This window comes from Drosophila miranda (genome assembly GCF_003369915.1).
Source record: "Drosophila miranda strain MSH22 chromosome Y unlocalized genomic scaffold, D.miranda_PacBio2.1 Contig_Y2_pilon, whole genome shotgun sequence".
Lineage (NCBI taxonomy): Eukaryota > Metazoa > Arthropoda > Insecta > Diptera > Drosophilidae > Drosophila > Drosophila miranda.
In genome coordinates, this window is record NW_022881614.1 from 8,439,011 (window position 1) to 8,451,340 (window position 12,330).

Consider the following 12,330-nt stretch of genomic DNA (forward strand, 5'->3'; position numbering starts at 1 on the left):
TGAATCGATTTTGAGTTCGCCACAGTTCGCTTTAGCAACAATGAGTCCTATTCCATACACAATGTTGCGTTACCATTTCCTTGAAAACTGTATTTTAGTCAAAATAAAATACATTAAGGTAATTAAAAGAAGCAATCTTGTAAAAAATGTATTTATCTATGGGATAAAGCCAAGTGGGAATCTATATAGCTTGAAATATAGGCAACACCCGATTCGCCGCAGTTTCGCTTTTGCAATAATGAGTCTCATTCCATACACAAACATGTTGCTAATTCCATGCACACATAACCTGGGGGAAATTGGATGTTATAGATTTGTGAATATGTTTGTCTTCCAAGGCTCAGTAGGTATCAGGATCGAGATAAATATATACAAGATACTAATAATACACATGAATAAGTCAAAAACATATCAATTTGAGAAAAGGTCTTAATAAATTGCGGTTGATCTACATATAAAATTAACGAAATAGGGTGCACAAAGGCCTATACACGTATCATGTCTTCAAATACTAGCAACATTGCGACTGTTTTTTTTGTTGAACTATTTTGTTTAAACCTTGTTTTAGTCAAAATACAATAAAAGCAAGGACTAAAAACTAACCAATTGTGTAGAAAATGTATTCATCAATGAGCTAAAATTATGTGGGCACGGCTAAATGTTCTATATAGCTGGTAATATTCGACGGAATATCAAAAACGAGGAATATATAAAATAGAACTTGAATTCGTCAGTATATTTACGGTATATTTTTAAAATGAGACGGTGTATTTTGGTATATTTCTAAGAGTCCGACCGTATATTTGATCGATAAGTTCACGGTAACACTGATAAGGTAAATAAATATTTCGTAAATAAATAAATTAATAGATCCGATTTATGTAAATCTGGAGAGATTCAAGTCCCTGCTACTGCTGAAGTGAACGCCGGATTGTCCTCTCCCCGTGGCGCTGCAGGCTGTGCTGTTTGGCGTGGTGGAGATAGTGGGCGTAAAAGTGGGTCCAACTGCTGCTAATAGATAATAAACTAATAAACACAGATTTGTGACAACGAATCCAAAGGCCAAACTGACCAAAACAAACAAAAAACCACGGAACATGTGGTTTTTGGTCTCTCCATTTATGGAGAGACACCCAATGATAGCCAAAAACTACCTCAAGGGTGATAAGCTGGCAGCGGAAGCCGCCTGGAAGCGGCTTTCAAAGGAGTTAAATAGCGTGGGTCCGCCTGTCAAAGAAGTTTGTGAGTGGAAAAGAGTAAGTGCCGAGCAATTGCGCTATGTTCCGTCATTTCCCTTGGCTCTTGATAGGTATGGAAAGACTGGAAAAGCTGCATTCGTAAAAAGATTAACAATAACAGGCTGGAAGATTCAAATGCCTGCGGCAAAGGCTCGCTGTATCAGGATACACTCCCTGCTCTAGAGGATGCAGTGGCCGTGATCTGTGACTTGTATGATAAGCCCGACAGAGTAGTCGAATCTCGTCCAAAGGCACGTCCTGAAATTTCCAACCGTTTGCAACTGCAGGACATCAAGACCGACCACGACGAGGTCACAGCCACAGATGACGGTAAGACAAAAAAATCCAAGCCGCAAAAAATGTATACTATTTTTTTTTATGTAAAGATGATGAGGAAGAAGATGACTGCTCCAGCCGGATCAATGACAGACATATGGGCGTGAAATTGGAGCGCACTAGCACTTCGCAAACTCCATCTGCCAAAAAGCGCAAGCTGGTTCAAAATTATGTAAATGAATTAGAAATTAAACACGAGAGCACGGTGCCGATGCTAATGGACATTGCAAAGGAGCTGCGGGACATGAATAGACAAACTCGCTTGAACGCCCAGCGCACAGAAGCCAATACGGACGCGCTTTTGGCTCTAGGCACACAGATCTCAGACCTAATGCAGCAACAGCTCAAGGAGCGCAAGCGTCTTAATGCTATAATGGATAAATTTGTTCTCAAAATCGAAACAACCGACTAACTAGTTCCACTATTTTAATTATGGTTTGCTAAAGAAAATATTGAAAGTGTCCCTCAAGACCTAATGTTTGACCAGGAAAGAAAGATCTGTCCACTTTTTCAAACATTTAAGATTATTATAATTAATGTAAACTAGGCGCATAATGGGGAACCATGGGCATTTTTGAGAGATGTGAAACGTCGATTGGCCAAACGATAAAATAAACAATTTGTCTGCTTTGGCAAATATTTTGATACTCAACAGACACGCAGTTGGTTTTGGCGGGAACCTTTTGAATTGAATTTTCTTGTCAAAATTGTGTAGTGTACTGTTTTTTAATCCCAATATCGTTTCTGGGTCTTTCGTTCAACGGTTTCCGGGTCAGAGGCTCACGAATACAATTATTGATGAGCATATGAATGGGAAAATTATGCATTAATGACTATGAACTATACAATTCTTAAATAAGCTGCTTTTATAGTATTGCTAGTTAGGCTTGCAAAATGAAATAAAGTTCATATATATATAGTTGCACATATATAATTTAAGCGCATTAACATAAATATGAGCCTCTATATGTCACGATTTTACTATTTTTAAATATATTTAATTCTATAATTTATTTTAAGCACCATGTCTAGCTCACACACCTTGCAAATTTGTATGCTTTTTGTAGAATTTTCCAGTATTTTTCAAGACGCGCTTTGGAGTCACCCTCTTGTCCAATGCAGCAATGTACAAATTTTAATTTTATAAGCAATAAAATAAAAGGTGTCCTTAGAATTAACCAATCTTGTTGAGAGTAGATTCATCAATCGGATACAATTATTTTTCCAAGGAAGGGGGTCCCAGCTAGCTAGTAATATTGAACCGAATATAGAAAACGAGGAGTATGATGGAGTTTGGTATATTATTGGTATTTTTTGAAACTGTGAACTGTATTTCGGTATATTTCTGAGCAAGCCAGCTGGCGCGGATTTCATTTTTATACCCGATACTCAAAATGAGTATTGGGGTATATTAGATTTGTGGTAAAAGTGGATGTGTGTAACGTCCAGAACGAATCGTTTCCGACCCCATAAAGTATATATATTCTTGATCAGCATCAATAGCCGAGTCGATTGAGCCCTGTCTGTCTGTCCGTCCGTCCGTCCGTCCGTCCGTCCCCTTCAGCGCCTAGTGCTCAAAGACTATAAGAGCTAGAGCAACGATGTTTTGTATCCAGACTTCTGTGATATGTCACTGCTACAAAGATATTTCAAAACTTCGCCCCGCCCACTTCCGCCCCCACAAAGGACGAAAATCTGTGGCATCTACATTTTTAAAGATACGATAAAACCAAAAACGCAGAATCGTAGAGGATGACTATATACTCTAGAGTGTAAAATCTTAGCCAGATCGTATAATTATTATAGCCAGAATCAAGAAACCAATTTCATTCTTTCTCGCTCTGTCTCTCTCTAACACACAGGTTTCATGGTCGGTTTTGCCAATTGCAAAATATGAGTTCAAGGATCTCAGAACCTATAAGAGCCAGAGCAACCAAATTTGGTATCCACACTCCTGTGATATCGGACCTTGACCGTTTCGTGTCCAAATTTCGCCACACCCCCTTCCGCCCCCGCAAAGGACGAAAATCTGGGGCATCCACAAATCTCAGAGACTATTAAGGCTAGAGTAACCAAATTTGGTATCCGCGCTTCTGTTAGATCTCACTACAAAACGTTTATCTCAGAATTTCGCCTCACCCCCTTCCGCCCCACAAAGGACGAAAATCTGTTGCATCCACAATATTGCACATTCGAGAAAACTAAAAACGCAGAATCATAGATAATGACCATATCTATCAGATTGCTGAATCTGGATCAGATCAGATCATTGTTATAGCCAATGGGAACAAATCAATTTGCAGTGGCTACGCAGCGCTCGACGTCACGCTCGGACACCGCAACTCTACGGTTATACCCGATACTAAGTCAGTATGGCTCTCCTCCGGCAGACGCCGCTAATATTAAACGACACGACAAAGAGTGCGTGCGAGAGAGACAGAAAATCAGTCTGAGCGTGACGTCGAGCGCTGCGTAGCCACTGCAAATTGATTTGTTCCTATTGGCTATAAAAATGATCTGATCTGATCCAGATTCAGCAATCTGATAGATATGGTCATTATCTATGATTCTGCGTTTTTAGTTTTCTCGAATGTGCAATATTGTGGATGCAACAGATTTTCGTTCTTTGTGTGGGCGGAAAGGGGTGGGGCGAAATTTTGAGATACATGTTTTATAGTAAGATCTAACAGGAGTGCGGATACCAAATTTGGTTACTCTAGCCTTAATAGTCTCTGAGATTTTTGAATATCCCCAGATTTTCGTCCTTTGCGTGGGCGGAAGGGGGTGTGGCGAAATTTTGAAACAAACTCGTCTCGGTCCGATATATTAGGAGTGTGGATACCAAATTTGGTTGCTCTAGCTTTTGTAGTCTCTGAGATCTAGGCGCTAATGTTTTACTCTAAGCAAAGCCGCCTATGCTACGTGTGTGTTAGAGAAAAAATGAAATTGTTTTCTTGATGCTGGCTATAATAATAATACGATCCAATTCAGATTCCGCAGTCTTAAAGATATGGTCATTCTCTACAATTCTACGTTTTTGGTTTTCTCATATCTTTAAAATTGTGGATGCCACAGATTTTCGTCTTTTGTGGAGGCGGAAGTGGGCGGGGCGAAGTTTTGAAATATTTTTGTAGCAGTGACATATCACAGAAGTCTGGATCCAAAACACCGTTGCTCTAGCTCTTATAGTCTTTGAGCACTAGGCGCTGAAGGGGACGGACAGACGGACGGACGGACAGACAGACATGGCTCAATCGACTCGGCTATTGATGCTGATCAAGAATATATATACTTTATGGGGTCGGAAACGATTCCTTCTGGACGTTACACACATCCACTTTTACCACAAATCTTATATACCCCAATACTCATTTTGAGTATCGGGTATAAAAATAAAGTTCAACCTCTCTGTTCATGTATTCATCATTTTTTTACTGGGTGTAAAGAGTGTAGTAGGATGTAGCCTTAGGATTCCTCTCATCGTCATCAGCACCTTTTGTCTTGCTCTTGTTTGCTTCGAATGAGTATTGGGGTATATTAGATTTGTGGTAAAAGTGGATGTGTGTAACGTCCAGAAGGAATCGTTTCCGACCCCATAAAGTATATATATTCTTGATCATCATCAATAGCCGAGTCGATAGAGCCCTGTCTGTCTGTCCGTCTGTCCGTCCGTCCGTCCGTCCCCTTCAGCGCCTAGTGCTCAAAGACTATAAGAGCTAGAGCAACGATGTTTAGTATCCAGACTTCTGTGATATGTCACTGCTACAAAAATATTTCAAAACTTCGCCCCGCCCACTTCCGCCCCCACAAAGGACGAAAATCTGTGGCATCTACATTTTTAAAGATACGATAAAACCAAAAACGCAGAATCGTAGAGGATGACTATATACTTTAGAGTGTAAAATCTCAACCAGATCGTATAATTATTATAGCCAGAATCAAGAAAACAATTTCATTCTTTCTCGCTCTGTCTCTCTCTAACACACAGGTTTCAAAGTCGGTTTTGCCAATTGCAAAATATGAGTTCAAGGATCTCAGAACCTATAAGAGCCAGAGCAACCAAATTTGGTATCCACACTCCTGTGATATCGGACCTTGACCGTTTCGTGTCCAAATTTCGCCACACCCCCTTCCGCCCCCGCAAAGGACGAAAATCTGGGGCATCCACAAATCTCAGAGACTATTAAGGCTAGAGTAACCAAATTTAGTATCCGCACTTCTGTTAGATCTCACTACAAAACGTATATCTCAGAATTTCGCCCCACCCCCTTCCGCCCACACAAAGAACGAAAATCTGTTGCATCCACAATATTGCACATTCGAGAAAACTAAAAACGCAGAATCATAGATAATGACCATATCTATCAGATTGCTGAATCTGGATCAGATCAGATCATTTTTATAGCCAATAGGAACAAATCAATTTGCAGTGGCTACGCAGCGCTCGACGTCACGCTCAGACAGATTTTCTGTCTCTCTCGCACGCACTCTTTGTCGTGTCGTTTAATATTAGCGGCGTCTGCCGGAGGAGAGCCATACTGACTAAGTATCTTGTGGATGCCACAGATTTTCGTCGTTTGTGGGGGCGGAAGTGGGCGGGGCGAAGTTTTGAAATATTTTTGTAGCAGTGACATATCACAGAAGTCTGGATCCAAAACATCGTTGCTCTAGCTCTTATAGTCTTTGAGCACTAGGCGCTGAAGGGGACGGACAGACAGACACACACGGGCGCCACAATGTCCTTTTTCAGCTCAACAGTGTCCCAACATTCAATTTGTATGGGCCAGACTCATGCATCATTTTGGATACCCTGGGGAAATGGATGTTCCAGAATTGTGAATATGTTTGTCATCCCACGCAAAAACAATTTATTTTCAATATATTTTAATATTATTCAATATTATTTAATATTATTTTCAATATTTCAACGATATTTTAAAGCTTATTGTCTTCTTGGTCCCTACAAGAATAGGTATCAGGATCGAGATATATATACAAAACACTCATCATATACATGAATATGTCTAAAAAAATGTAAATTTGAGAAAAGGTCTTTATTAGTTACGTTTTATCTTCATATCAATATTTATACTTTCATATAAAATTAACAAAATAGTGTGTACAAAGGCCTATACTACGGCTTACACGCAATATAGCGACTCTTTTTTTTGGTGAACTTTTTCGTTTTAACCTTTTTTTACAATAAATACAATAAAAGCAAGGATTAAAAACTATCCAATCTTGTAGAAAATTTATTCATCAACAGGATAAAACTATGTGGGCATTGCTGAGAGATTTAGTTAGTCAGCAGTATTCAAGGGAATATCAAAATTGAGCAATTTCCTTTTTCGTTTGTTTTGACATACCTATTTCGCTACTTGTTTTTTGTTTGACTTATCTCGCTAAAACCTCTTTTTACGCAAAATCCAATAAAAGCAAGTATTAAGAATAAGCCAGTTAAGTAAAAAATTGATTGATAAAGCGTATAAAATTATGTGGGCATGGCTAAATGTTCTATAGAAATAGAAATAGAAATAAATCTTGAATTCGTCAGTATATTTACGGTATATTTTTAAAATGAGGCGGTATACTGTTCTGAGGGTCATACTGTAGAAATACTGGTTTTCGCCGCGCTCCCATGGTATTTTTGTCAATTTCATCAATCTATTAATTTAATTTTCAATGCTATATAGAAATCCAATAAAAGCAAGTATTTCGAATAGGCCAATCATGTATAGAATTGATTCATCAATCGTACTAAATTGAGTGGGCATGGCTAAATGTTCTATATAGATAGTATTATTCAATGGAACAAAGAACTGGTCGTTTTTTGAATCGAATTTGAGTTCGCCACAGTTCGCTTTAGCAACAATGAGTCCTATTCCATACACACTGTTGCGGCAACATTTCCTTGAAAACCGTATTTTAGTCAAAATAAAATACATGAAGGTAATTAAAAGAAGCAATCTTGTAAAAAATGTATTTATCTATGGGATAAAGCTAAGTGGGCATCTATATAGCTTGAAATATAGGCAATACCCGATTCGCCGCAGTTTCGCTTTTGCAATAATGAGTCTCATTCCATACACAAACATGTTGCTAATTCCATGCACACATAACCTGGGGGAAATTGGATGTTATAGATTTGTGAATACGTTTGTCTTCCAAGGCTCAGTAGGTATCAGGATCGAGATAAATATATACAAGATACTAATAATAAACATGAATAAGTCAAAAACATATCAATTTGAGAAAAGGTCTTAATAAATTGCGGTTGATCTACATATAAAATTAACGAAATAGGGTGCACAAAGGCCTATACACGTATCATGTCTTCAAATACTAGCAACATTGCGACTGTTTTTTTTTGTTGAACTATTTTGTTTAAACCTTGTTTTAGTCAAAATACAATAAAAGCAAGGACTAAAAACTAACCAATTGTGTAGAAAATGTATTCATCAATGAGCTAAAATTATGTGGGCACGGCTAAATGTTCTATATAGCTGGTAATATTCGACGGAATATCAAAAACGAGGAATATATAAAATAGAACTTGAATTCGTCAGTATATTTACGGTATATTTTTAAAATGAGACGGTTTATTTTGGTATATTTCTAAGAGTCCGACCGTATATTTGATCGATAAGTTCACGGTAACACTGATAAGGTAAATAAATATTTCGTAAATAAATAAATTAATAGATCCGATTTATGTAAATCTGGAGAGATTCAAGTCCCTGCTACTGCTGAAGTGAACGCCGGATTGTCCTCTCCCCGTGCGCTGCAGGCTGTGCTGCTTGGCGTGGTGGAGATAGTGGGCGTAAAAGTGGGTCCAACTCCTGCTAATAGATACAAAAACACAGATTTGTGACAACGAATCCAAAGGCCAAACTGACCAATCAGTCAAACAAAAAACCACGGAACATGTAAATAATGTTGAAAATGTTCGTAAAAATTTATACTTACCACCTCATTGTATACAGGGGCAAACACAGAACTGCGCAGCAAGATGCCATATTCATCGCATTTATGGAGAGACACCCAATGATAGCCAAAAACTACCTCAAGGGTGATAAGCTGGCAGCTGAAGCCGCCTGGAAGCGGCTTTCAAAGGAGTTAAATAGCGTGGGTCCGCCTGTCAAAGAAGTTTGTGAGTGGAAAAGAGTAAGTGCCGAGCAATTGCGCTATGTTCCGTCATCTCGTTTTTATAGCCAATAGGAACAAATCAATTTGCAGTGGCTACGCAGCGCTCGACGTCACGCTCGGACACCGCAACTCTACGGTTATACCCGATACTAAGTCAGTATGGCTCTCCTCCGGCAGACGCCGCTAATATTAAACGACACGACAAAGAGTGCGTGCGAGAGAGACAGAAAATCAGTCTGAGCGTGACGTCGAGCGCTGCGTAGCCACTGCAAATTGATTTGTTCCTATTGGCTATAAAAATGATCTGATCTGATCCAGATTCAGCAATCTGATAGATATGGTCATTATCTATGATTCTGCGTTTTTAGTTTTCTCGAATGTGCAATATTGTGGATGCAACAGATTTTCGTTCTTTGTGTGGGCGGAAAGGGGTGGGGCGAAATTTTGAGATACATGTTTTATAGTAAGATCTAACAGGAGTGCGGATACCAAATTTGGTTACTCTAGCCTTAATAGTCTCTGAGATTTTTGAATATCCCCAGATTTTCGTCCTTTGCGTGGGCGGAAGGGGGTGTGGCGAAATTTTGAAACAAACTCGTCTCGGTCCGATATATTAGGAGTGTGGATACCAAATTTGGTTGCTCTAGCTTTTGTAGTCTCTGAGATCTAGGCGCTAATGTTTTACTCTAAGCAAAGCCGCCTATGCTACGTGTGTGTTAGAGAAAAAATGAAATTGTTTTCTTGATGCTGGCTATAATAATAATACGATCCAATTCAGATTCCGCAGTCTTAAAGATATGGTCATTCTCTACAATTCTACGTTTTTGGTTTTCTCATATCTTTAAAATTGTGGATGCCACAGATTTTCGTCTTTTGTGGAGGCGGAAGTGGGCGGGGCGAAGTTTTGAAATATTTTTGTAGCAGTGACATATCACAGAAGTCTGGATCCAAAACATCGTTGCTCTAGCTCTTATAGTCTTTGAGCACTAGGCGCTGAAGGGGACGGACAGACGGACGGACGGACAGACAGACATGGCTCAATCGACTCGGCTATTGATGCTGATCAAGAATATATATACTTTATGGGGTCGGAAACGATTCCTTCTGGACGTTACACACATCCACTTTTACCACAAATCTAATATACCCCAATACTCATTTTGAGTATCGGGTATAAAAATAAAGTTCAACCTCTCTGTTCATGTATTCATCATTTTTTTACTGGGTGTAAAGAGTGTAGTAGGATGTAGCCTTAGGATTCCTCTCATCGTCATCAGCACCTTTTGTCTTGCTCTTGTTTGCTTCGAATGAGTATTGGGGTATATTAGATTTGTGGTAAAAGTGGATGTGTGTAACGTCCAGAAGGAATCGTTTCCGACCCCATAAAGTATATATATTCTTGATCAGCATCAATAGCCGAGTCGATAGAGCCCTGTCTGTCTGTCCGTCTGTCCGTCCGTCCGTCCGTCCCCTTCAGCGCCTAGTGCTCAAAGACTATAAGAGCTAGAGCAACGATGTTTAGTATCCAGACTTCTGTGATATGTCACTGCTACAAAAATATTTCAAAACTTCGCCCCGCCCACTTCCGCCCCCACAAAGGACGAAAATCTGTGGCATCTACATTTTTAAAGATACGATAAAACCAAAAACGCAGAATCTTAGAGGATGACTATATACTTTAGAGTGTAAAATCTCAACCAGATCGTATAATTATTATAGCCAGAATCAAGAAAACAATTTCATTCTTTCTCGCTCTGTCTCTCTCTAACACACAGGTTTCAAAGTCGGTTTTGCCAATTGCAAAATATGAGTTCAAGGATCTCAGAACCTATAAGAGCCAGAGCAACCAAATTTGGTATCCACACTCCTGTGATATCGGACCTTGACCGTTTCGTGTCCAAATTTCGCCACACCCCCTTCCGCCCCCGCAAAGGACGAAAATCTGGGGCATCCACAAATCTCAGAGACTATTAAGGCTAGAGTAACCAAATTTAGTATCCGCACTTCTGTTAGATTTCACTACAAAACGTATATCTCAGAATTTCGCCCCACCCCCTTCCGCCCCCACAAAGAACGAAAATCTGTTGCATCCACAATATTGCACATTCGAGAAAACTAAAAACGCAGAATCATAGATAATGACCATATCTATCAGATTGCTGAATCTGGATCAGATCAGATCATTTTTATAGCCAATAGGAACAAATCAATTTGCAGTGGCTACGCAGCGCTCGACGTCACGCTCAGACTGATTTTCTGTCTCTCTCGCACGCACTCTTTGTCGTGTCGTTTAATATTAGCGGCGTCTGCCGGAGGAGAGCCATACTGACTAAGTATCTTGTGGATGCCACAGATTTTCGTCGTTTGTGGGGGCGGAAGTGGGCGGGGCGAAGTTTTGAAATATTTTTGTAGCAGTGACATATCACAGAAGTCTGGATCCAAAACATCGTTGCTCTAGCTCTTATAGTCTTTGAGCACTAGGCGCTGAAGGGGACGGACAGACAGACACACACGGGCGCCACAATGTCCTTTTTCAGCTCAACAGTGTCCCAACATTCAATTTGTATGGGCCAGACTCATGCATCATTTTGGATACCCTGGGGAAATGGATGTTCTAGAATTGTGAATATGTTTGTCATCCCAGGCAAAAACAATTTATTTTCAATATATTTTAATATTATTCAATATTATTTAATATTATTTTCAATATTTCAACGATATTTTAAAGCTTATTGTCTTCTTGGTCCCTACAAGAATAGGTATCAGGATCGAGATATATATACAAAACACTCATCATATACATGAATATGTCTAAAAAAATGTAAATTTGAGAAAAGGTCTTTATTAGTTACGTTTTATCTTCATATCAATATTTATACTTTCATATAAAATTAACAAAATAGTGTGTACAAAGGCCTATACTACGGCTTACACGCAATATAGCGACTCTTTTTTTTGGTGAACTTTTTCGTTTTAACCTTTTTTTACAATAAATACAATAAAAGCAAGGATTAAAAACTATCCAATCTTGTAGAAAATTTATTCATCAACAGGATAAAACTATGTGGGCATTGCTGAGAGATTTAGTTAGTCAGCAGTATTCAAGGGAATATCAAAATTGAGCAATTTCCTTTTTCGTTTGTTTTGACATACCTATTTCGCTACTTGTTTTTTGTTTGACTTATCTCGCTAAAACCTCTTTTTACGCAAAATCCAATAAAAGCAAGTATTAAGAATAAGCCAGGTAAGTAAAAAATTGATTGATAAAGCGTATAAAATTATGTGGGCATGGCTAAATGTTCTATAGAAATAGAAATAGAAATAAATCTTGAATTCGTCAGTATATTTACGGTATATTTTTAAAATGAGGCGGTATACTGTTCTGAGGGTCATACTGTAGAAATACTGGTTTTCGCCGCGCTCCCATGGTATTTTTGTCAATTTCATCAATCTATTAATTTAATTTTCAATGCTATATAGAAATCCAATAAAAGCAAGTATTTCGAATAGGCCAATCATGTATAGAATTGATTCATCAATCGTACTAAATTGAGTGGGCATGGCTAAATGTTCTATATAGATAGTATTATTCAATGGAACAAAGAACTGG

General features: G+C 38.8%; 1 protein-coding gene and 1 long non-coding RNA gene across 3 annotated transcripts; both read left to right on the forward strand.

Annotated features, from left to right (window-relative positions):
• Positions 1–1,082: 1,082 nt before the first annotated feature.
• LOC117194067 lies at positions 1,083–2,491 on the forward strand. The gene is made up of 3 exons (XM_033398711.1): positions 1,083–1,256; positions 1,310–1,568; positions 1,625–2,491. The coding sequence occupies exons 1-3, from the start codon at positions 1,098–1,100 to the stop codon at positions 1,984–1,986; spliced, it is 780 nt and encodes a 259-aa protein (XP_033254602.1). The 5' UTR covers positions 1,083–1,097; the 3' UTR covers positions 1,987–2,491.
• Positions 2,492–8,165: 5,674 nt separating this feature from the next.
• On the forward strand, positions 8,166–8,736 carry LOC117194069. 2 transcript variants are annotated; one of them, XR_004474735.1, is made up of 3 exons: positions 8,166–8,241; positions 8,300–8,500; positions 8,558–8,736. It is a non-coding gene; the product is annotated as an uncharacterized LOC117194069 (long non-coding RNA). The 2 variants fall into 2 exon arrangements; XR_004474734.1 differs by having other exon boundaries at positions 8,215–8,500.
• The last annotated feature ends 3,594 nt before the right edge of the window (positions 8,737–12,330 follow it).